General features: G+C 29.9%; 3 protein-coding genes across 11 annotated transcripts in view; 1 reads left to right on the forward strand and 2 right to left on the reverse strand.

The window, feature by feature from the left end:
- fln (flightin) overlaps positions 1-4505 on the forward strand; it is a 23367-nt gene extending 18862 nt beyond the window's left edge. For all 3 annotated transcript variants that reach the window (XM_074119371.1, XM_074119372.1, XM_074119374.1), the window contains exons 3-4: positions 1855-2207; positions 3868-4505. In XM_074119371.1, the coding sequence (XP_073975472.1) occupies positions 1855-2199 (345 nt within the window). In that variant the 3' untranslated portion in view covers positions 2200-2207; positions 3868-4505. The remainder of the gene's footprint in view (positions 1-1854; positions 2208-3867) is intronic.
- Positions 4506-6644: 2139 nt separating this feature from the next.
- Positions 6645-24050, reverse strand: part of Nca (neurocalcin homolog) — a 430495-nt gene continuing 413089 nt past the window's right edge. For 2 of the 3 annotated variants that reach the window (XM_074119362.1, XM_074119365.1), the window contains exons 2-5: positions 17287-17421; positions 15834-15952; positions 14794-14982; positions 6645-13610 (exon numbers count right to left, since the gene is read on the reverse strand). In XM_074119362.1, coding sequence (XP_073975463.1) covers positions 13416-13610; positions 14794-14982; positions 15834-15952; positions 17287-17356 — 573 coding nt within the window. In that variant the 5' untranslated portion in view covers positions 17357-17421 and the 3' untranslated portion in view covers positions 6645-13415. Of the gene's footprint in view, positions 13611-14793; positions 14983-15833; positions 15953-17286; positions 17422-18336; positions 18477-24050 lie in introns of those variants that run through there. The other variant, XM_074119364.1, reaches the window with a different exon arrangement.
- The window catches only part of LOC141449705 (neuronal calcium sensor 2), a 419318-nt gene continuing 412898 nt past the window's right edge, over positions 17631-24050 (reverse strand). For all 5 annotated transcript variants that reach the window (XM_074119368.1, XM_074119367.1, XM_074119369.1 and 2 more), the window contains 2 exons: positions 22964-23092; positions 17631-20736 (listed from right to left, as the gene is read on the reverse strand). In XM_074119368.1, coding sequence (XP_073975469.1) covers positions 20560-20736; positions 22964-23092 — 306 coding nt within the window. In that variant the 3' untranslated portion in view covers positions 17631-20559. The remainder of the gene's footprint in view (positions 20737-22963; positions 23093-24050) is intronic.

Here is a 24050-nt window from a genome sequence, read left to right on the forward strand (position 1 = left end):
GAAACCCTTTTTAAATAATGCGATTCAGTGCCATACTTGAACTCAAATGGAACTCAAAAGTAGAACGTACAAGTCAGAAGAAAAATCTTCATGATTCTGTCCCCCAAGAAATTAGAAATATATATATTTTTTTTTCTAATTTTGTTTTTAAGACAAATCTTAATGCTCCAAATTGGTGCAATAAATAAATACATTTTAATAATTATTGATTACAATGAATAAAGTGAATTTCTAGGCCAAATTTAATCTAAATTATATTATTTAATGAAAAACCATTTACATTTTTTAATTGTTGTTTCATCCTCCCAACCTATAGTAAGACTAAGTGTTTTTTTAACAAACAATTTTTTGAAATCAACATTTGTCGTTTTGAAACGAGAATTAAGGGTAAACTATATCAATAACTAGATAGATTAGATTAGATTAGATTAGACTAGGGCGGCCTCAGGGCCTACGCCACTGCGACCCCTTTGGGTCTATTGTGGCTCCCCTAACTTTAAAGCTCACCCTCCAGACCTGTCCTTTTAATTAGACAATAACTAGATAAGTAGAGTTAGATAAATTAAAACGGACCAATTAGCTAAGCGTAGCTCATATATTCTCAGATTGTGATTTATTTCTGGATTTAAGTTTACTTCAGATAACAATATAGTAAACAAAGTTGTCACCTAAATAAATGAATAAATAAAAAAGTCTTTTAGAACATGGTTAAACTAAGCTAGCGATAAGAGAGGGGTACGATCCCCACTTCCTAGATCAGCTAGGAGCGCTAAAAAACTCAGTTTGTTAAGTGAGATCTTTCGCGGCAGATAAAGTGAAGATGGAGGGTAATATTTTGGATGAAGTAAGTAGAACATTAGGAGGGGGCGAAAATGCATTAATCTTGATCGGCCAAGTATTAAGGAAATAGTATAAAATGCTCTAAAAAAAAAATAATGATTCTAATTTTGTGTTTGTTTGTTTGAGTTAAATGTTTTCCGAGTGTCTTTGTAAAGATTTCATTAAGCTTTTATTGTACACAGATTTTATTACCGAATTATTTCCTTAAATGAAAATTTTAATCCCTCACAAATTATGCAGAAGACTATGCTTAATCTGTTTTTCGGAAATTCATTCTTAAATTTTCAATTCATTTTGAAATATTAATTTTGTTCAACACAACTATTTTTTTAATTTTTATAATGTTCAAAATTATTATAAGAGATAATATAATATATCACAAATATTAGGTATTATTAGTATTAGTATTTAGTATTAGTAAACAAATTAATAATATAATAGAAAATGATCAAAATATCGAAAAACGAAAAAAGATCCACTGTATCGTGATGAAGAATTCAAATAAACACTCCGTTTTCAAATCAACTATCATTCGTTATTTTTGTATTATTATCTTCTTCTTAACACAAACCTTGCCTACTTCTTAAGATGTGGGGCATTTAAAATATATACACTCAATAATTATTATATTTTTCTGAATAAATTTATATTTTTTTGGAGGTGGGGATATTAAAACTATATATTTTTGTAAATTTCATGAAGCGTACTTTAAAACACTACATTCAGTCGAGGGTGATGGAAAAACGAACAGTGGAGATCAGTTTGTTGTCTAATTTATTTGAGGAGAAAATTGTAGGAAATCAGAGAAATTAGATTCTGACTTTTGGAATTTCTTTTTTTATCTCATTTTTTCTTTCTAGTTTTCTTTCTAGAAAAGAGTTATGTTTAGAGAAAAATAGTTCTTAATTTCAACGGATACATTTATTTTTAAATTTGATTCACTATGTATTGAAAATAATTATATTTTAAATATTTTTTTTGTTATTAATCTTATTCAAATATTTCTGATTTAAGGTGACCTATATGAAGAAGAAATTGAACAAGCATTGGGCTCGTCCAACGTTTCTCCAATACGATTATATTTACACTTATATGCACAACTATTATGATGATTATATAGACTATTTGGACCGTCGGCAAAGAGGTTTGGAAGTAGAACCACCTCGGCCACAGACCTGGGCTGAACGGGCACTGCGTAGTTATGCTAGGAACACGTATCCATTCTCTTACTCTTACAGGCTTCCAAGAAGGCTGGACAGCGATTCTGCCCTAATGTATACATCACACTGGGCGAACACCTGGCACTCAGAACACACTAAGGATTTTTATAATAGAAAGTACAAATCTATCCTTTTCTAAACAGTGAGGTTTGTTTCACTTTCTTAAATAAAATGAATATAAATAAATATTGTCAGGTACCACGGTAGCCGAGCGATTATAGGCGAGGTCCGCAAAACTAATAGTATTGCAGCCCTGGGGTTCGATTCCCAGTCTAGGCCTTGGATTTTATTTAATGATTAATAGTGAAATTAATAGTAGAGTGAGTTTGCTAGTCACCTCATTGCTTTACTTTTTAGTAATTGCCTAATTTTTCAGGCGGGCTTTACATCCAATTAGGTGTCGTGGACGGAGGCGATTAGCAAACTTACTTTACGTAAATTTCTTTTATTAACCATTAAATAAAATCCAAGGCCTAAGAAGCGAATCCAGTATTACAATACATGTTAGCTTTACAGGTCTCGCCTCTAACCGCTCGGCTAACCGTGACGCCTTGCTTTACTTTTTATATATATTATATTTGAACAAGATAACATATATATTGTCAACCGCTTTTCAAAAAATAGTAACACTATAACTCAAAAAAAAAAAAAAAATTCTTAAAGTTGAAATTAATTATTTCGTTTAGACGACAAACAAATAACGACTACAATGAGGTCTGAGGCTAAATTGGTCAATCGGAATTCGGTCTTTACTGAACGTTTTTTTATTGAATGTTTTCTCGAAAACGACTCCAATTGTTTTCTTTATAAATGAACAGCTACATTTTTTATTTGAAATAATTCGCTAAGAAAATTCGACGAAGGATACTTCTTGGAGAAACAGCTGGTAATTTTTCTAAAGCTGACCTTAAAAGAGCCATTTCTATATTTTGTGATGTCTTGACATCTACATAATTTCATTAAGAATCAACTTTGGGACTAATTCTATCAAGAGTACTTCAAGAAGAAGGGATCATTAGGTGCTCTCTAAAATGTCTTCTTTTTTTTTGTAAAGAATAGTCCTATCTCTTTTGTATGGATAAAGGAGGGTTATGGGGGTATTAAAATTCCAATTTTGAATTGAATTTCTCAATCCGAAGTTGGTCTTTATTCCATTTTAACTTCACTTTTTTAAGATTTTCGGGATTGAATTTTTGAAAACTTAGTATGTACATTACATACAATCATTCTCATAAGTAACATTGTGGGGTAGGTTCCCTGTTAACTTTTAGTGTATTGTTTTAAAAACTCTGTAGGGTTGGTAGGAATAAATAAAATATTGTTTTTAGAATCTTGAATGCAAAAGAAAGAGTGTGTTCACACCAGATGATTTCAGAATGAGGTTGTCCTGTGACCTGAATTTCACAACAGACTTTGAATCCTAAACGGCTGCTAATATTTCTTTGAGATTTAACTTATTTCTTTTATTGTTACCCATAAACTATGTAAATAAAGAGCTTAAGAACCTAATTAGGACACACATTATAAGTAATTGCTCATTAATTTATAATAATATTTACTCGTATAATGCTTTGGAATGTCGAACACAAATTTAGCGAGTGTGCATGTACTCAGAGAATTTTTTTTTTCTTACAATTTTGTGGATTTTTTTTTTTTAATTCAAAATGATATTTTAATGATACTTTGAATTTCGTCAGATTAAGAGGAAAAATTATGATCATAATATCTTTAAAACTGATTTATGATTATAATTAGAAACTATTGATGAGTGCAATGTATTTTGACAATTTTTTCTATTATTTTTCAGAAAAGGCAACATTATCAAGAACGATTCGAGCTAATGTTATAATGGTGGAGTGCTGATGAGTTCAAATGTTATAAATTCAGTGAATGAACTTGTGTTGTACGTTAAGTGTAAGACCATTCCCAAAATGTAGTTAATAAACATTTTTTTTTTTCCTTTTCTGCTCAAGATAAATATTGTTTGCGAAAACAAACTATAGTTTCTTTGCAAACAGAGCAAAACCGGAAATAAAACACATTATTTACCTGCCTTATATTTTCATGTTTCTTTAAATAAATTATTTAAATAAAAATATATTACTTTTCGAAAGATCCTCAAAAGTATTTCAGCTTAAATCTAAGTATAGATAATTATTAAATAAAAATATTCAAGAAGGTGTTTTGTTCGATAAACTTACGTAGCTCTTAAATATTTTCAAACGAATATTGTAAATGTACTAGATTAAGTAAAGAAACTACATTTTTCCTATGTCGAATTTGGACAAGATATTTTTCTATAAGAAGCTGTTGGAAAGTTTCTTTTGTTAACTTTCAGGATTTTGAACCAGTGTGATTATAAAAAGGATTAATATGAAACTTGCCCTCCATGAGAGTTTGTGAATTGAAAAGGGTATAAAAAAATTCTCTTGAGTGGAAAAAATATTTCACTACTAGTTCATTATTTCACAATTATAGACCATTTCTCAATTCGGAATTTTTGAAATACAATCAACAATCAGTACAGTATTTGACGAATGTTCATAATGTGTGAAATGAACACGTTGGCGTTTGCTTAAGATTTACTTTAACAGTCCTGTACAAATCCTTATCAGTTTACGAGTTTAAAGTTAAGTCAAACAACCATAAATAATACTAATGAAATAAGCATACGTACTAATACTTATTTAATAATACTTACGGAAATAACAGTTCTTTATATTCTTCATAAATATACAACTGCTCTATTAAAGCTATTATAATTTCTATTCTTTTTTCCGCCTCGTTATTTATAACTTAATACTTTTACAAATAACAAAATCTGAGGTTATATCGAGAAACATATTTATCATAATAAATACAAGCAACTGGTTAAGCCGCAAATTAGGATAAAAAGGTTTTACAGTTAATGGAGAAAAGTACTTTTTGAAGATAAATTTTCTTTGGTATTTCACTCCGTTTAAGGTACTATTTAGGCACTTCATCTTTAGGAGCTTCATTAGAAATAAGAGGTTGTAACCAAACAAATGTATGATTAAAAATTATATTGAACGGTTGGATTCGTAGTGCTGGATAAAATCGTTAATTTCATTGGTCTAACACTGTAGATTTCTTAAATGCTAAAAATGCTTCTTTATCTTCATAGATTAGAAGATCAGCTCGTTTCCAGAATTTGTTTTTAAAGTATAAATCAGGGTATCAACAATATTATTTACATTTTAGTAATTAGTAATTACTAAAACCACATACAACCAAAATAAATTCTATATATATATTGTATATAAATTTGTAGTGAGCAATGTATTCGGGAATTTTAAGGGTTTGCGAGAGATTTATTTCTTTAGATAAACATGTTTTTCTCTGCTTCTTTTAACATAATTTGCGATTTCTTGTACAACCAGGGACAATTTTACAATGAAGATATGAAAGATTACAAGGCGTGAAAGATTTAAGTTCCTGATTATCAATCATATTTTTCTGTCTTACATATCCTAGAAAATTGGACACAAATGGAGAGCAACCACCTATACATAAACATGAAGAAAAAAATTAATACTTGCAATTTGAAAAGAATCACCTTTTATTATTTTTCAGAGATCAAACAAAAATGTTGCAACACTAAATCTATTGAATATTTATTGCCAACAATGAGTGCACTCATGGTATGGCAAGGGTATTAAACAAGTTTTGAAATCAAAACTTTTTTTTGCTTACTCACTCAAATACATTTGGGACATCTTAAACTCCGTGTGAAGATCCCAGCCAGCTCTCCAATTTTCTATTTCTAGAACTAGGAGCTCGATGTACGGTGATGGACAGTATTATCTGTAACGGGAAAATACTGTCCACAGTCGGCAGTGCACTGAAAAAGCCTCCAGTAACTTGAGATGTTGACCCGGCTTAAAATTAAAAAAGTGAAAATAATACTTTTAGATATATTATATATAAACCTGCAATTAATCACTAAATAATTAACAAGCCCCCTGAATGAAGGAATTTTGTCATTGGATTGATTGCTTCAAGTAGACTAGTCTATTTAGTCTAGTCTAATCTAGTAGACTAGACGATCTACGATCCAGCTGGGTGGGAATGCACAGATAAAATACAAAATGTTAAAAATGCTCAAATATACTACATTATCGTGTTTGCTAAATAGTAACCTAAGGATTTATTCATTCTTAGTTATAAAATGTAATTTATTAGGTACACACAATTGCCTTCGTCCTCAAGGCTGGCACATCAAATCCCACCCACCCATGCTCCGAACTTATCGGTGGAGGAAAAATCTTTTAATTCCCCTCTTTCGGGACTGAAGCAAAAACTGGTGTACCGGGTGAATACTATTTTATTTCCAGTTAACTATGAAAAAGAAGTGGAACTAGTATTGGCCAACTCGAGTACATTCCTGACAGATTTTATTGGAAACAAGTGCTGAAGACACCATAAACACTTACAGAAATAATGGTACCTAGGTAAGTAAGAGCATATAATCAAAATAAAAACGGCATAATGAATAAAGTACTATTTGAACACTACCGTTAATAAGAAAATTATTATTAAATACAAAAAACAAAACACTCATCGTCTATTTTTATTCGATTTTTATTAACAAGGAAAAAATTACACGCGCATAATTGCAACATTCTCACAAGATACATTGAAATTACATTCACACTTGATGCATACATTCTAGTTCATTACATTTACATACACAATATACTTATTATCAGATTTTGTAATAAAGTGATTTTTTTTTTAAATATTTTTTCATACATAATAGAGAAATTTTCAAAATCTACATTGCTTTTCTTAAGAGGGGAAAACTAAACAAAATTTTAAGTAAAGAATAAAAACTTACAAATCTAGTACATTTACAATATTCCTTTCAAAATATCTGAAACATACACACACATATTATCACATAAGAATTGTTAATTTGTTTAAAAATGTCGAAAAAGCTAATTTTATGAAGAAGAGAAGAAGAAGAAAAAAAAGAATTAAATCCAAGTTTTAATTTCGGTGATACAATACACATATACATTTATATGTACACTAATGAAAAAATTAAGAAGGTACCACCATTTATCTTTATTAAAAGATTATATGTTTCATTGACAGTTCCAATAGATATTAGACTAGACAAATTAAGATCATAATAACAAATAACTTTTTTTTTTTGCATTGCGATGCCACTTACTATTTTTATTTAAATTCCACTAATTTTACACTTTTTAGTCATTTTTAAAAATTATTATGTTTAAAAAAATGGAAGAATATGAATTTGCAAACATTAAAATTGTTATTTAAAGTTGTTTACATGTATGAATGTAAATTAGTGTACATATGCAACTTTTTTACATGGGTACGGGGAGAAAAAGTAGAGTGAAAGAGTGTGAAGAGAATACTTCTAAATTTATAAAAACTAAATTCTAACCACGCTCAGAAATAAGTGTGACGTGCTTTTATTATTTTTTGTTTCTAATTAATTCCTTTTGATGATAGCTATGCTTGTAACGAACAACACGTTGCAAATTTAATAATACATTCTGTTATTAATTGATAATTAGGCCAAATTAATTTCTATTGTTTTTGTTTTCAAAAATTTGACAATATATTATATAAACTTTAATAACAATTTATATGGACAAGAAATTTGGTTTCTTTTATTCTTGACATTTGCTAAGTAGGTTTCTTCCATCAGGAAATTCGTGATTAGTTGCCAATTAGTTTGTGATTTAGTAATTAGTGCGGATATACTATCCATATTAGAAATCGATTTGGATTTTGGTTCTGATGGAACAATTTATAATACTTTATGCATGCCCAAAAATTTTTGAAAACTTCCTACAGCAGGAAAAACTAGCGGTCAACTTGCCAAAATTGTTATGCACAGTTTGATTATCTGACTGCACTAATCGATCAAAAATCAATTTGAATTTGATTTGGTTTCTGATAAAATAGCGGAGGAAAAATTGGAAATCAGTTTGATCTCTGATGGAACAGACCTAATACAGTACAATCTAATAACAAGAAATGACTATTCTTTTAACACTTTGCCTATAAATTTGCATCTATATTGAGAAAAACTGTCCATGAAAGAACATCTTTCGGATCAATGTCAAGTTTTATTGACCTGTGAGACGTTCACTTGTTGAGGGGGCTTTGGAGACAAAAAATCCAATAATGTTAATAACTCAACTGCAAATTGATAATTTTTATACGCATTTGTTTGGATTAAATTCATTAATACGTGCAATTAGAAACAGAGTGTTGCCCCCACGGCGACAATAAGGTGGAAATTTTTAAAACATTATTTTTCCACCATTTTTTTTTCTCAAGTATAGAAAATTCAAGTAACGTTAATGGTTCTATACTTGGGTCTAGCATAAAATGCACTTAACAAGGAATCCATCGAAGGGATGAAAGGCACCGCGCCAAGCCAGGTCTATGTGTTCAGAGAGGTTGTAATAAGTGTTTGTCATGTACAATCAATGAAGACGCCTTACTTATTCTTGGTACAGTTAATTTTCTTTTCATGTATATCCATGGGGCCGTATTCATTTTGCTTCATGTGATTATTTCTACCATTGATGAAATCTACATTCCAAGAAGACTTTTAAAGAAGAAATAGCAGAATGTCTATATATTTTGGAAATAGTTTTTTGATTATTATTCGAAAGATGGATATTCAGGCTTTATATTCTGCAGCATTTAGTACTTCCCATTAAAACTACTCGCAAACATTTCTTACGTTAATATGATTGGCCTAAATCTAGCTCCCAGCTACAGAGTCTCATTTTGCCATGATTTCAGAATTAGAGTAAACAGCAATGGACAATAATTTACAGCAGAAATGATTCAGCCAAAAAATTTGGTATAATAACATACCGCAGGAATCTTGTTTTGCTATGCCATTTGTCAGAATGCTTTTGGATGTTGAACCAAACATATTGGTTTATAGGTGGAGGGGGTTTACACCAAACTTTTCAAGCAGAAATTGCAGTCAGAAACCCAGCACCTTTCTCCTGCCTTTTTATTGGCACTTTATCGCCTGAATTGAAAGCCTTAATACTAGCAAAAGTTCAATTTTTTAATTGTTCACAACGATGGCCTTTCAAATTCGCTCATGTAAAGCAAGTAAAAATTTAATAGTATATTTACTTCCATTTTAGGTGACGTGTTCGGCCAGAGGATGGTCACACTTAAATATTAATTTTTTCCTAACAAAAGCCAGCAAACTATTATTACTATTCCACACTCTTTAAACACGCCAAGTAACCCCCAAAACTGAATCATTATGATGCTTTTTAAATTTCGTATACTAATTAGGAAAAATTAGATCTATACAAGAAATTACATTTCAAGAGAGTATAATGTGCTTTTTATGTACCAATAAAAAAACAGAAATCATTCCAGTATGAAATCAATATACGCTTAATAATAATATAGGGATGACAACTGGTCACCACGACAATGTAAGTCATGGCAGCTAAGATTCATAAGTGAGAATAACAAGAGAATAAAGTAGTGAAAGGCATAATTAAGGGTGGGTATTGATCTAAAAAGGAAACAATACATCCCTTTATGACTAAAAATGCTGAATAGGGCAGTAAAAAACTCGGTACAGGACAGTGACTGTACTTATTGCAATATTAGAATGATTTTTGTTTCGTTTTTGCAATTGCAAAATACGCCAAAAATATCCTGAATGATTGCATTAAGTTTGTTTTTGTTTTGCTTTAAATTACAAAACTTGTTGGATTACATTTAACTTAATGATGTTTGAAGCGTTTTAAATGAATTTACTTCTAGATAAATCTTATTCACAGGGCAAATCAGGGACGTTTATTCAAAATTCAAGATCATCTCAATCAATAAATAAAGTTCTAAAGTATCTAATTCTATAAGAGTGCAGGCAAAGTATTAAAAGTACTTAATTTACTAAATCTAAAAAAAAGACCATAAATTGATAACAACCGTAAAATAGGGATTTTATCTATGCTTACATTTATATTCTCTGATAATTATTATTTTGAAGTATTGATTTTTTCTTTTTTGAACAGTAATATTTTACAAAACATGTTTTTTTTCCCTTTATTAAATATTAAGAAGAAAAGGCATCATAATTATTATTATTTCAACATTATATATATATTATATACATTTTATTTAAAAAAAAAATTGGTATATATTATTCAAAGAACATCTAATATTAAAAATATCACCAAATTAATTGTTTTTTAGGATAGTTTTATACATATATTTTTTATTGAAACATTTCTTTTTACTATAATAATCATTTATTGGATATAAAAAAAAAAACACAAGTAATATAATATCTTAAATAAATAATATGCGATCATCACAAACGATTTAATACTCATACATAAAAAAAAATTTCATTTTTACCCAATAAAAACTAGAATATGAGTTAAATAGGATGAAGTTGTTTTACCAATTATAAAATTAATAATTGAAAATAATTCTAAAATTGATTTATAAATAGTGAAATAAAACAAGATTGACGAAAGTCATTATTAATTAAATAAAGTAGATAAATTAAGTTAAAAAAAAAAGGAAGAAATAACAAAAACTGAATAAGTTATTTCACATAGCAAGAAAGATTTTTGCAAAGTTTCACTTCATTTCTTAATTAGACATTTGCATGTGAATTTGCAGAAGATTCGAGGACAAAAGTTGAAGTAAATTTCTTCTTTTTATTCAAATTTACTCTCGCCGAGATTGGGTGATACGAATAAAAAAAAGAAAAGCGCGTGCATTTCTAGTGAGAGATCTATCATGAGTCTAATACTGCTGAGCTTGCACTAAAGTTATTATGTGCAACGCATAATTATTCTCTTAGTCGCAAGCGTTGGCTTTTTCAAAAACGCCTTTTTATTTCCTTCTAATATGTAATCGTAAATGTGTGTAAGATTGCTCCAAATACTATTACTTTTAGGACCACTTTTACTCAATCACTTTTACTAATAATTAAATAATACAAATTTTGAAACTTCTTTAAAAAAAAAATAAGAAAAAAAAATAGTTTTTGAAAGAAAATATTTCCTAGTTGAGTGTAATTTTTGGGTAGCGAGGGAAGTACGTTTAGAAATGCGCCGGATTAAAATGAAAACTAAGTTTTAACTGAAAATTTCTTTATTCGTTATTTCTGTTTAAAAAATTATCAACTTCCTCCGTCCAATGCACTACAAACATTTTTTATGCCGTCAAAGTGTAGTTCAACTTTATGTTAACGCTAAAAAATACTGTACACTTCTCAGTTTTATTCATATTACCCAGATCATTTTTTAAGAAGGTAATAGACCAAATGTATGAAATATATTTTTCAAGATGTAACGGTAAATTTTTTCGAAAAACATTTAAGACAAAAACACATTTATAGTATATTTAGAATTTTATTAAAAAGATGAACATTTAACGAGAAATAAACATTCCGTGCAGTAACTTTAATTAAAGTGCTGTAATCATCTATTAATAAAATGGCATAAACATTTGTTTGTGGAAGCCTTGCCAATTATAATAAAAAAAAAAAATTAAAAAGTAGGATTTACATTTAGAAAATTAGATTGAAAAAAGTAGTATTTGGAGGGGTTGAAAAAGGGGGAGGGAGAAGGGCAGATTACACACGTATCTTTCGACACCGATTTGAAAAGTACTATGTTCTAAAAAAATTATTCTTAAAAATTAAATGTACGTATATTACAGAATGTTATTTTTTTTCCGTCATTTCATTACTTTAATTATTTTCAAATGAATTAATTAAAAATATTTCTCAAATTGGAGTAGCACGATTCATATGTTGCATGTGCATTACTTGAAGATGACCAGCAAGTCTGGTTGCAACTTCTGTACAATGATATGAACTCATGTCATAAAGATTTTTTTTTTAAATTTATTTACTTAGTTTTTGAAAAGTATTTTTTTTTTTTTAAGGCCACAGCCGAGAGAGTGAGCAATATTCCGTTCCCCCGATAAAACGGTCAATTTTATTAAATCTATATTTTTGTAGTATCCGAGAACTTAAATTTTGTAATTAAAACTAAAAAGTTGATTGAAAGGAATTATTATTCAAAAAAAAAAAAATAATAATAATAAATAAATAAACAAAAAGGAATTTTCCAAAAAATTAAAATAAAGAAAATAATAATAAATAATCGTGCTAAATATAATTTAAATAATAGATTACAGAACGCAGTTTGTGTCTTTCATTCAGGTGTCTATTTTGAGTCTACTTTCTAATCAATATACTATTAATACTATTTTTAAATATTCTTTTTTTTCCCCCTTTTTAGAAATATCTCTATCGCCGAAAAAAGTTTGATAAAAAATGTTTAGACTAATTAGTGTATTGCTTTTTTTATTTTAACAATGAACAGACGTAACCGTCTGTATTTTATTTACACAATAACTTTGTTATTACTAACTAATGTATAATTGATTAATAATTAAAAATATTCATTAATATATATATATATATATATATATTTCAGTTAATAACAAATCAGACTGTGATGAATCCTGACTGAGGAAGACCTTATAATCCCCCTCTTTTTTTTAAAAAAAGGGGAATAATTTTTTTTTTATTTTTACAAACTAGGCTATTCTCTTGCTAAATAGCTACTTCCATAAATAAAACTGTTTTCGAATTTTAATTACAAAAACAAATTTAAATCACAGGAGCAGCTTTATGCCAAAAAATTTTGGCTTTTATTTTTTTTGTAAATGTTTAATTTTCCATAAATTTTAAATAAATATTACTTAAACATGAATTATATACCTAGTTATTACTTTTTTTTTTAAATTTTCATTGGATCCAGTATTAAGATTCATTGCCCGGGCCGAAGATAAAAGTAGGCTCATACTAGTACACCTGATTTTATTTATTTATTTTTTAAAATACTATTATTACAAAATAAAAACAAAAATGAACTAAACGAAAATAATGTTACACGAGAAATAAATATTAATTATACTGTGAGCCTGCTATACTTATTAGCGTGGTGCGGGCGTCGGTGGTATCAAGCGTTTGATTTCTCTCAAAACAAATTTATATTTTTCAAATTACATCTAGATCTAAAACCAAAGTTAAAAGAACAGAAAATTTTTTTTATTCCTACGTTATCCTTGTTTTCATAATAAGAATTTCAATTAAGTTTCACAGTTTATTTTTTTTTAAATTTTATAATAAAACTTTATTTTTTTAAAAAAAAAAAGAAAAAAAAAGATCGAAAAACAAATAACTTAATTTGTACATTGCATAATTACAAGAGCCTTCGTCAGTCGACGGGGCAGGTGGGCGGGCGCGAGAATTTAAAACTTTGCACAGCGACACTCTCACTGGGCTTGCGGATCACACTGCAATAGTCGAACAATTGATGGATCACTTTTCGCTCCTTCGATAAATTCCTCCAATGATAATTTGCCATCTTGATTTTTATCCATTTGTCTGAATATTTTATCCGTCCTCTTTTCTGGTGTTGATTCGTCTTCAGGCATTTTCATTACTGAACCAACCATCTTATAAATGGCCTGAAACATTCAAAAGTTTATATTACATAGATCTGGTCTAATAATATGCGGAAGTAAAGTAATGGGAACATATTTAAAGAATAGTGCTTATCACAGAGGCAGGTTTTCAAGATAAATTGAAAACGAAAAAACTATTGTTAACAGCAAGATGTAGACAATAATTACGTTTGGTAATAATGTCCAAAAGAACGAAAAATGTTTTCGAAATCGATTGTTACTAATTGCTGATTGGACTGAGAATCAAAAATTAATCTGATTGAAGGAGTAGGTGTGGAATACGATGGATGAAAAATTGGAGCGTCGACTATTCAGTCCAACTAAAGTTTGAAGGAGGAAACTTGATGAAAAAAGTTGCTATGGCGTCTGTTGCAGTCAGCAAATCGCCTAAAACTGAAAGTAGGATGATTGAGAAGGATTTCCAGTATGGATTTATGGACTTGAACTGCCAAACGCATACTCCTTACAACTGTCCTTACAACCTAAACTCCTACATACTATAGTCAATGCTCCCTTTCACATCTCTAACCTACCCATACCGACTAAAAAATTCACTTCATTTTCGCCAAAGTCCAACTCCGTTGCCGAAAATTTCATTCCTAACTATCCTCTCATTCTAATCCACTTATCCAAGCTCTCTCAACCTCAAATCTTCTCACAAACCTTTCTAGACATTTAGGGCACCGTTAGCTGTGGACTACCTGAATGCCTGACTTCGGCTATCCAAAGAATCAGTATTCCCTAACGCCTTAAGGGCCTATTAAGGCGGTCATCACTGGATGGCCGTCGTTCAAGAAATCAAGTCAGAGCTGACGCTAAGTCAATGCACATACTTAATGTACATTCAGCTTTTTTACTTGTTATACTAGTTGTACAGTTGTAAAATTCTTCAATAAAGAACAAAAAAATTTCAGTCACTTACTGATCAAATCAAAAAACCTTTGATTTAGTCAATATATTTTTTTAAAAATCTTTTTTCCAAAATATGATTTATTTATTACCCTCAACTCATGTAAGCACAGTAAAACTAAACTCACCAAAACAGTAGTTGTAAAACTACTAATCAATAGTTTCTTCTGTTCACAAAATAAAAAAGATAAATTGAACTAGTATTGTAACCAGAAAACACAACTGGCTGCTTTAAAATTAAATTTAAAAAAATAAAATAAAAGTACAATTTACTTACAGTAACAATTTCCAGCATTTCTTGTCTGGATATAAAACCATTACCATCTAGATCGTACATACTGAAAGCCCATTTCAATTTCTGTTCGAGTTTGCCTCGAGATGTAACAGAGAGCGCACATAGGAATTCCCGGAAATCTATTGTTCCATCTGCATTTGCGTCAAAAGTGCGAAATACATGTTCCGCAAACTGAAAAAAAAAAGAATCAACTTATTGGTAAAAATGAATTTTGTCCGCAATCTGCTAAAACTATAGAAAATGGGAGATAAGAAATTAATGTTCATCAAAATGTATAGTTTTATTTTATAAAATTCAATTCAAAACTGGAATTGGGGAAACCCCTCTAAGGATTTACGGAAAAGAATCCCAGAGAAAATAGGCCTGCAGCTGTATATAAAAGATTGCACTGAGTTAATGTAAAGTCCATTACAGGCAAGCTCTCCTTTTACAAGTTAAATGCAAAAAACAGAGAGTTAAGTCAGTTCAAAACCTCCCTTTATTATCTGCTTTTCTTGAAGTCTATACATGGGGTTGAATAGGGAAAGGATGAGTCGCTCCCCTAGAGAATAATAATAGGCCGAAATTAACATTCTTATGTATTTAAGTAAGGCATACATAATTGATTGGTGTTAGCCCTAATCTAGATGATGCAATTTGAGAACACATAAACGAAAACAACTTCGTTTATATTCAGTGATTAGGAAAACGCTGTACTTAAACAGGTTATGAAGTTGGAATAAATTAAATATTTCACAATTATTAATTTAATAAGACATTTTAAAAACAAGATTCAAGTAATATACAAGTGATTTATAAAAGTTTGAATACAAAATACCGAATGCAATCAATAAATGAATACAATTATGGTAATTTTTGGTTTTATTTTTATGTTTTTTTTTTGCCCAACGACCACAATGGTCACTAGCGCCAGAAGACGGTTAATAATTTTACATCACGATAATTTAAACATATAATAATTATAGTCTAAATAAAATTGTGATTAAGAAAGGCAATTAATAAAAATGAAATGAAAATTAAACCTTTGACGCATCGCCATAAGGGAAAAAATTTCCATATATTTTCTTAAACTCGTCTACACTCAAATGTCCACTTGGGCAGTCTTTCAGAAAACCTTTGTACCATTCTTGAATTTCTGCATCTGAAAAAAAAAGAAAAGAAATAGCACTTGCTACTGAAGAAAGAATAAGGAAATTCTGTTGCACCTGTTTCTCTAGTAGTGGCCGAAGGGATAGGGCCTGCCATAAAAGTTGAAATAAAAATTACTATAGCTTAGGTAGGACAAGCAGAAGTGTACAGGTTGGTGGCACAGCAATGGACAGCCACGGTGCTAGAACTTGAAAGTATAAATTATGGAATGAGAGTCTTAAGGTTAGATACTTATTGAATAACTAGCAACTAAAAAGGGCTGGTCTTTTTGTGTGGCCCTTTCTTTGCATCATATCGACTTAGTACTTAAGTAGGGACCAATGAATAAGGTTTTCTTCTCTGGCTTAACAGCCGGATGGAAGTTTGATGATGGTGAATGTGGATAAAATCCTCTTCCAGCTGTTCTCAAGGTCCATAAAGCCTTAGGTTTCAAAACAGTTTTATAAGGGCGCTTTGCTTTCCCAAGTTGACAACACCAATATCTGGGAATTACGGTTTGACAAATTACAAATTAGCAGAGTAGCAAACGCTTGTTGAATATTGCAGGTAAGTCTGTTCAAAAGTGAATAAGTATGTGTCTTCTGCTGCCATCTATGGCTAAACTACCAAGCCTCGAGTGGTAGATAAAGGATTTTGTACTTCCAAATTCAGATTTTGGGCAACTTCACTGTCCAGACTATTCCATTATCCTCCTGTACAGCTTATAAGACGTACACTCCCTCTATAATTGGTATCGAAAATTAATTGGTATGGCATGTGCAAGCGTCATTGTTAAAAAGCAGCTGGAACTCTTATAAAATGCACCTCTCTACAGCCAATTGTCTGGCCATTTCAAACTAAGAGACATAAATATGTCCTTAACTTGTGAGGAAGGAGCTTAACGAGACGGAACCACATACTTTACAATTAACATTATTTATAACAAATAATGCTTGGGAACTTCCAAGACACTAAGCACAATTCCACACTTCATAACCACTACACCAACACTCTCTTACTGCCATTTTCAAACTAATCGTTCTTTGAAGTGAAAATAAGAACTGCCAGGTTGTCGCTTATTATTTCAAAACTTCCATATTTTTTCACCTTCTGTTTACAACACTTTTTTCACCTCCACCTGAGAGCGTGAACATAAATAAGAACATATTTGTTCCAGGAATGCTCCGTCTTTGAAGGCGATGAATTTAAAAGTTTATAATATCTTAATTTTGCTTATACAGATTTGCAAAAGTCAATCTGCTAAAAAATTTCAATTACAACATTTTCCGTAAAAATAATATTGAAAATATTTATAATGGCATAAATATAAGTAAGGTAATAACTTACCAGTAAATTCAGTATTCTGTCTAAGGTCTTCCAATACTTCAGGTTTCAATTTACTATTTTGCTTTCCCATTTTTATTAAAAATTAAATGAAAAAATTGATTCTGGTTTCACCTACAAATATAAACTTGTAGGTATCTGAAATAAAAAAAAAGAAATATTAAAATTAATGAATATATTAAAACTAATCAAACAATAAATTCTTTAAACTTCAATTTCCTTCAACAATAATAAAGCCGTTTAATGTTTTGAATTAAAAGAAAAAAATTAAAAATGGTTGGTAATTGTTTAAAAAATAAAAAGTATAAGGCTGGTGAAAGGTAAAATTAAAAATTTAAATATTAGAATTACATTTAAACATTGAATTCTTATTAGGAGAATGCCTTTTTCATACAACATTTTACAGCATACACAAAAAACAAATTATACAATACTTTTTTAACAAAACATTCTTTTTCGAAGATCCAACTTTTGTTTAAATAATGACATAATTACTAAATTTGTATAGATTATCGTCTTATATATTTACGAATATAAACAATTATTATATATATAAAACGATAATTCACAGTTTACAAGATGATATAAAGTTTAAAAAGTTAAATTTGTAAATCGAAACAAAAGTATGAAGAAAAGCAAATCCATAAATCTCCAATTAGCAAATTGAGAATTTATTACTTTATCGATTAAAGTATACAAAATAATGAAAATATACTCTTATGTAAAATAATTAAGTACATTTCAGGACTTTTATATTTTAAGCAAATGTAATTTATAAAGGTCTTTCTCATTTTTCTTTAAATGTTTTATGCTAAAAGTCGAATAGTGCACGTTTAGAGAATATATTCTTATGAAAAACACTGACATTAATCAGTTTATTTATTCTTATTTTTTTTTCTTTTTAAATTAAAAACATGTTAAATATTCCCAAGGAGAAAATGGATTAGAAGGGCCACTAAACATTTTTAGCCTAAAATACATCGTTCAAAGAAATGAAAATATAATTATAACTATTGTTCATTTTTATTTACTTAAAAATATTATTACTTTTACCTAATCTACTAAAAACAGCAGTGCTAACGCATTTGCGAAAAATTCTCTCAAATATTTTACTTAAACTGAATTTTTATTTTTTTCATTTAAGATTTAAGATATGCTCCGCAGAGAAAGAATAACTCGGTCTGGAAATGTTTGAAGATAAAACTGGTGATAGTACCGAGTTATGGACTTTCACTTTCCGAATTTTCGTTGTGAATGTTCTAAACTCTTGACTCAAAGCATCGTTGAAACGTTATGCTTATTTCGTTTTAATTCTTGCAAATCGATGGCCAATTAGTTCTTAGTCTCAACACGAGCCGGCAGATAATGTAGAATAAAATCTAGAGAGAAAATGCTGATGGGAAATCCTTTAACTGTGAAGAACAGCTTGTCAATGAAAGCAACGATACCCGAGAATAAAACTAAACTGGTAAGTCCAAATGGTTTACCCTTAAAATAACCTACGGAATGTTTTCTTGTTTATATTTATATTGTAGAATACAGAGTACATTTTATATAAAAGGCACAACAACAAAATTTATTTCTGCAATAATCTAAGAGAGAGAATTTGAAGTAAATGCAATAGCTACTTTCGGACTTTTGTAAAAGATTGTTTTTTAAAATCACAATCGTATACATTTATTAGTTTTCCAAAATTAATTAAAATTTTTAAATTTCGTTAATAAATAAAATATTTAGGTCCTAAAAGTATTTTGAACACTACTGTTATTTTATGTTTGTAACTTTTTTTAAAAATGTTTAAGTCCCACACTCTGAGTGTGAAATGAATCGGGTAAAATTCATTTATTATTTCATTTATATAATAAGATAAACTTTTATTTATAAATTGATTTTTTAGGTGTGCGCAAATTTTTCTTTTTCTTTAGCAAAAAATCGATTTCTTTTAAAAATGTTTAAACCCAATTGTTTTGGATAAGAAACCAAATGTAATTTACTTTCAGTTGTGGGAAAATATTTTATTTCTTATTATTAATTTAAATATTATATATATATATATATATAATTTATTTTAAAATTGCCTTTTCAAAATTGTGTCCAGCACTAAAATATTTTACAATTGCACAAAATAGGCATAAAATTGATTGTTAATTGAACACTTGTAGCCGTTTCTTTGACTCGCAAAAAGTTGCAGAAACACGTATTTACAATGCCGTTTATTTATTTTATTTTTGTCTTCAAAAAATAAAATAAATAAGAAGAGAAAAAACTTGCTTAAAGCTCGGCAATGTTACATCTTAACATTGGATACTTGTTTGAAATTTTCTTACTTTTTGTTTATATGTATTGATACATACATTTGTGTTTTTCTATTGAGCTCTGTACATTAAACATGCATGGGTACAGCAAGTACAAAACTTTGCTAAGTTATTTATTTTAAATTTAAAACATGTAGTATGTAAAAGATACAAAATTAAATAAAATAAATTATTATTTAATTCAAAAATGTTTGGTAATAAAAATGATGTGTGCATTTGTAGAGGCAATATTTGGAGAAAAAAAAATATCATTTGAGGTAGGCAGCGCTCAATAGCGGCCACTAAAGAAAAGTACTGTTTTTCTTTTCTTTTAATAAAAAACAAAAAAAAAAAAAAAGTAAAAAATACCTTTCGAACTAAACACTGTTTTACAGAACAGTGTGTCTGTAATCCTAATATAAAATTTTATTATTTACAATTTAAAAACATAAATAATAGGAGTTTTTTTTTTTTTTTATAATTCATCTTTTTTAAAAGCTCCTTTTTTTCCCAATTTATTAGAATTACTTTTTTGAAACATATTATTAATTGCATATTAAAGCGAAGTAATATTGGTCAGAAATAAAGCTTATGCATGAGAATGTCCTTCGTTGGTCCACAAGGGCCGAGCAGGTAGGAGTGACGAGATAAAATCTACTGTCGGATTCTAGGAGAGGTGGTGCCGTACTCACTGATACAATTGTTATAATAATATTAGATTAGTAGAGCCTACAAGATAGGGATTGATTGTGAGAGAGAGGTATTAGAGATTGTGAGAGAGATACATATCTTATGTTGAGACAATATTTTTATTTTACAAACTGGGCCGAGATTTCTTTCTTTATTTAATTATAGTAAATAAGATTATTTATATATATATATTTAAGCGAATATGGTTGGTATCACACAATGTTCAATTAAAAAATCATAGTAATAGTAACAATAAAGAAATTGAATTGTCCCTTTAATATAATCAATATATTTAGGGCGCCAACATTTTTGATAATTCTTCATCTTGGAGACATCCTTTAAGGAACTCATCTTGTGTTAGTTGACCATCGTTGTTTTCATCCATTTTGGCGAATATATTTTTTGCACGTTCCTCTGCTGAATCAGCTGGACGATTTGACGAACAAGCTCCCAACATGTCATAAATCGCCTGCAACAATAGGATCAGTTCATAAGAAAAAAAAGTGTACATACGTATATGAGAAAGATATAAATTTTGTTTCTATTTTGTTTTGAATTCGATGTTTCTTGGTGCAGCAGAGTCCCCAATGAACTGTTTCGAAGGAGAATTTAGAATTATTCGGTTCTTATTTCAAACTGCTGGAAGCTGATAAAATACTTTAAAGTTTAATTAATAATAAAATCTTAATTGCCTAATTTCAGCTATATACGAGGGTCGTTTGAAAAGTCCGTGCAAAGTCAGAGAGATAGCACCACTGGCGCGTATCGAGGTTATGTTTAGTTAGTAGCATCTCTTGGAAGAACACACGCCAAGTTTCAGCCAGATCGGTCTATTTATTTGTGTTTGGCATTCGTTTGAATCGAGGAAGTCGAGTGATTTTCAAAAAATGGACGAAAAAGAATTTCGTGTGTTGATTAAACACTACTTAATGAAAGGCAAAACGCCTCAGGAGACTAAAGAGAAGCTTGATAAACATTATGGTGACTCTGCACCTTCGATTAGAACAGTTTATAAGTGGTTTCAAAATTTTCGGAGTGGCCATATGGGCACAAGTGACGCTGAACGTTCTGGACGCCCTGTTGAGGTTACTACTCCAGAAATCATTGATAAAATACATGATATGGTGATGGATGACAGAAGAGTGAAGGTGCGTGAGATTGCTAGTGCTGTGGGCATCTCGAATGAACGGGTACATAATATTTCACATCAACATTTGGACATGACAAAGCTATCCGCAAGATGGGTGCCGCGATTGCTCACGCTTGACCAAAAACGAAATCGTGTGAAGTGTTACAAGGACGGTTTGCAGCTGTTCCAGAAGAATCCGCAGGACTTTAAGCGTCGTTTCTTCACTGTGGATGAAACATGGATACATCACTACACTCCTGAGACCAAAGAACAATCTAAACAATGGGTTACCAAGGGGGAATCTGCGCCAAAAAAGGCGAAGACCGTTTCTTCGGCCGGAAAGATTATGGCGACTGTCTTTCTTTTGGGATTCGCAAGGAATAATCCTCATCGACTATCTGGAAAAGGGTAAAACTATTACAGGTGCATATTATTCATCGTTATTGGACCGTTTGAAAACCGAGCTGCAAGAAAAACGCCCACAATTGGCCCACAAAAAAGTCCTTTTCCATCACGACAACGCACCAGCTCACACCTCAGCAGTTGTGGTCGCAAAATTAATGGAAATAGGGTTCCAACTCGTTTCACATCCCCCCTATTCTCCAGACTTGGCTCCCTCGGACTACTATTTGTTCCCCAATATGAAGAAATGGCTGGCGGGAAAAAGATTTTATTCAAACGAGGAGGTGATTGCAGAAACGAATGGCTATTTTTCAGACTTGGACAAATCCTATTATTCGGAAGGGATCAACAAACTAGAGCAGCGTTGGACGAAGTGTATAAGCCTAAAAGGAGACTATGTTGAAAAATAAAAAAGGTTTACCCCAAAAAATTAAGTAGTTTTTATTTTTGCAAGGACTTTTCAAACGACCCTCGTAATAAGTGTTACGATTATTATGTATAAATACGTGTACTGAAGAAACGTTTGCAGTTTTCAGCATTTTTGTTCGGCTCTGATCTTCGGAATAAAGACTAATAAAAGACTAACTTTGTAATGAAAATTGTCTTTGTAAAATTTTTCTGCATTTCTTTATTATTGTCTGTGGCCAAACATCGCGTCCCTCTCAGGAGCCTCCAAGGAACCTTTCGCCATAACGCATTTCCCCAATTATAATCAATTACTATTGATTTGATACTTATATTTAAAAATGAGGGATTCAGTTACTTGTAATGTTTGTCATGCTCGCATCTTGTTGTCTCATTGGGTCGTTTCAAGCATAGATCGTAATCATGGAAACAACGTTTAATCATTATGCTTTTGATTTTAAATGACATACAACATCATTCTGCTGCCACGGTATTCGAAACAACTATTGGGTGAAGTAAAAACGAAGCAAATGCAGCATCACAAAACAAACAAATAAGCAATCAATTCTGCAATCTACTTTTTTTTTCTTGGTACTTTTTAAAGCTAAAAATAAGCAAGGAACAAAATTTTGTGTTGTTATTAATAAATTCCCAATTTCCTCGCTGAATTCTGCTCTTCAAAAAACCATACTTACAGAAAGCGTTTACCTTTTTTTGTTAAAATCAGTAGAAAATATATTAGATATAAAACCAATGATACCTGTACAATCTTTGTCATTTCTTGAATGTCTATGACGCCGTTACCGTCAACGTCGTACATTCTGAACGCCCATTTTAGTTTTTCTTCTGGAGTTCCAGACGATGTGACGTCTATAGCCAATAAAAACTCCTGAAACATTGGCAAATTTTCTAATTAGAATAAGCATAATTAAATTAACGTCCTTGTTACAGCAATATATGTATATTATACTGATATATATAAAATTTCTAATAAATTTGACTGCGTTGCCTAATAAAAAAGAAAAAAAAATTGTGAGGGATTCTTTTTCGTAGTACAAATACTGACATGAATAAACAATAGAAAAATTATTTTTTCTGCAACCATGTAGGGAAGTTCTCATTACTCAATTAAAATCAGCTGTGTAATGCCCAACTTCCCACACTAGTGGGGGGAAATTCCCATTAGTGTCACTTTCCGCACAAGTGAGTGGAAAAACTTTATTGTGCTTCCTTGATATAAGAAGTTTTGTTATTAACATAAATATTTTGTGTACAACTCTAATAAGCTTATTTAAATTTATTTTATTTAAATAATTAAAAAACGAATATTAAAAAATAAAATAAAAATTGAAAGGAATATAGAAATAAAAATAATACTTTAATAAATAATTAGATATTTTTAATTATAACAGTTAAAAAGGTTATAGTGTTACCTTATAGAAATTTAAAATGGATTCTAGTGATGCCTGTTTAGAAAACACTCCTCCATCAATAAAAGAAACAGCAGAAAATGTAATAAGAAATGTAAATACGTAAGTAATGTAAATAATTGTAATATAACAATAAATGTTTATAATAAATAAATTACTTTTTGTAGACTGTAAAAATGAAATTTTTAATTTTATTAGTTAATAAATGGTTGCAGAAAAAATATAATATTTAACTCTAGTGTAAAGTATTTTCCTCACACTCGGCAATTGGCACTTGCACTCGCCTCGCTTCGCTCGCTCGTGCGTGCAAACCCTGCCTTGCGTGAGGAAAAGTACTACTTTCCACACTTGTTAAATAAATAACTATATTTTAATAAAATTTGACGATTACTATAAATTTAGTAATTAAAGAGGCAT

Source organism: Rhodnius prolixus, unplaced genomic scaffold (genome assembly GCF_049639745.1).
Source record: "Rhodnius prolixus isolate KJV_2025 unplaced genomic scaffold, Rpr scaffold_2, whole genome shotgun sequence".
NCBI classification, from domain to species: Eukaryota; Metazoa; Arthropoda; class Insecta; order Hemiptera; family Reduviidae; genus Rhodnius; species Rhodnius prolixus.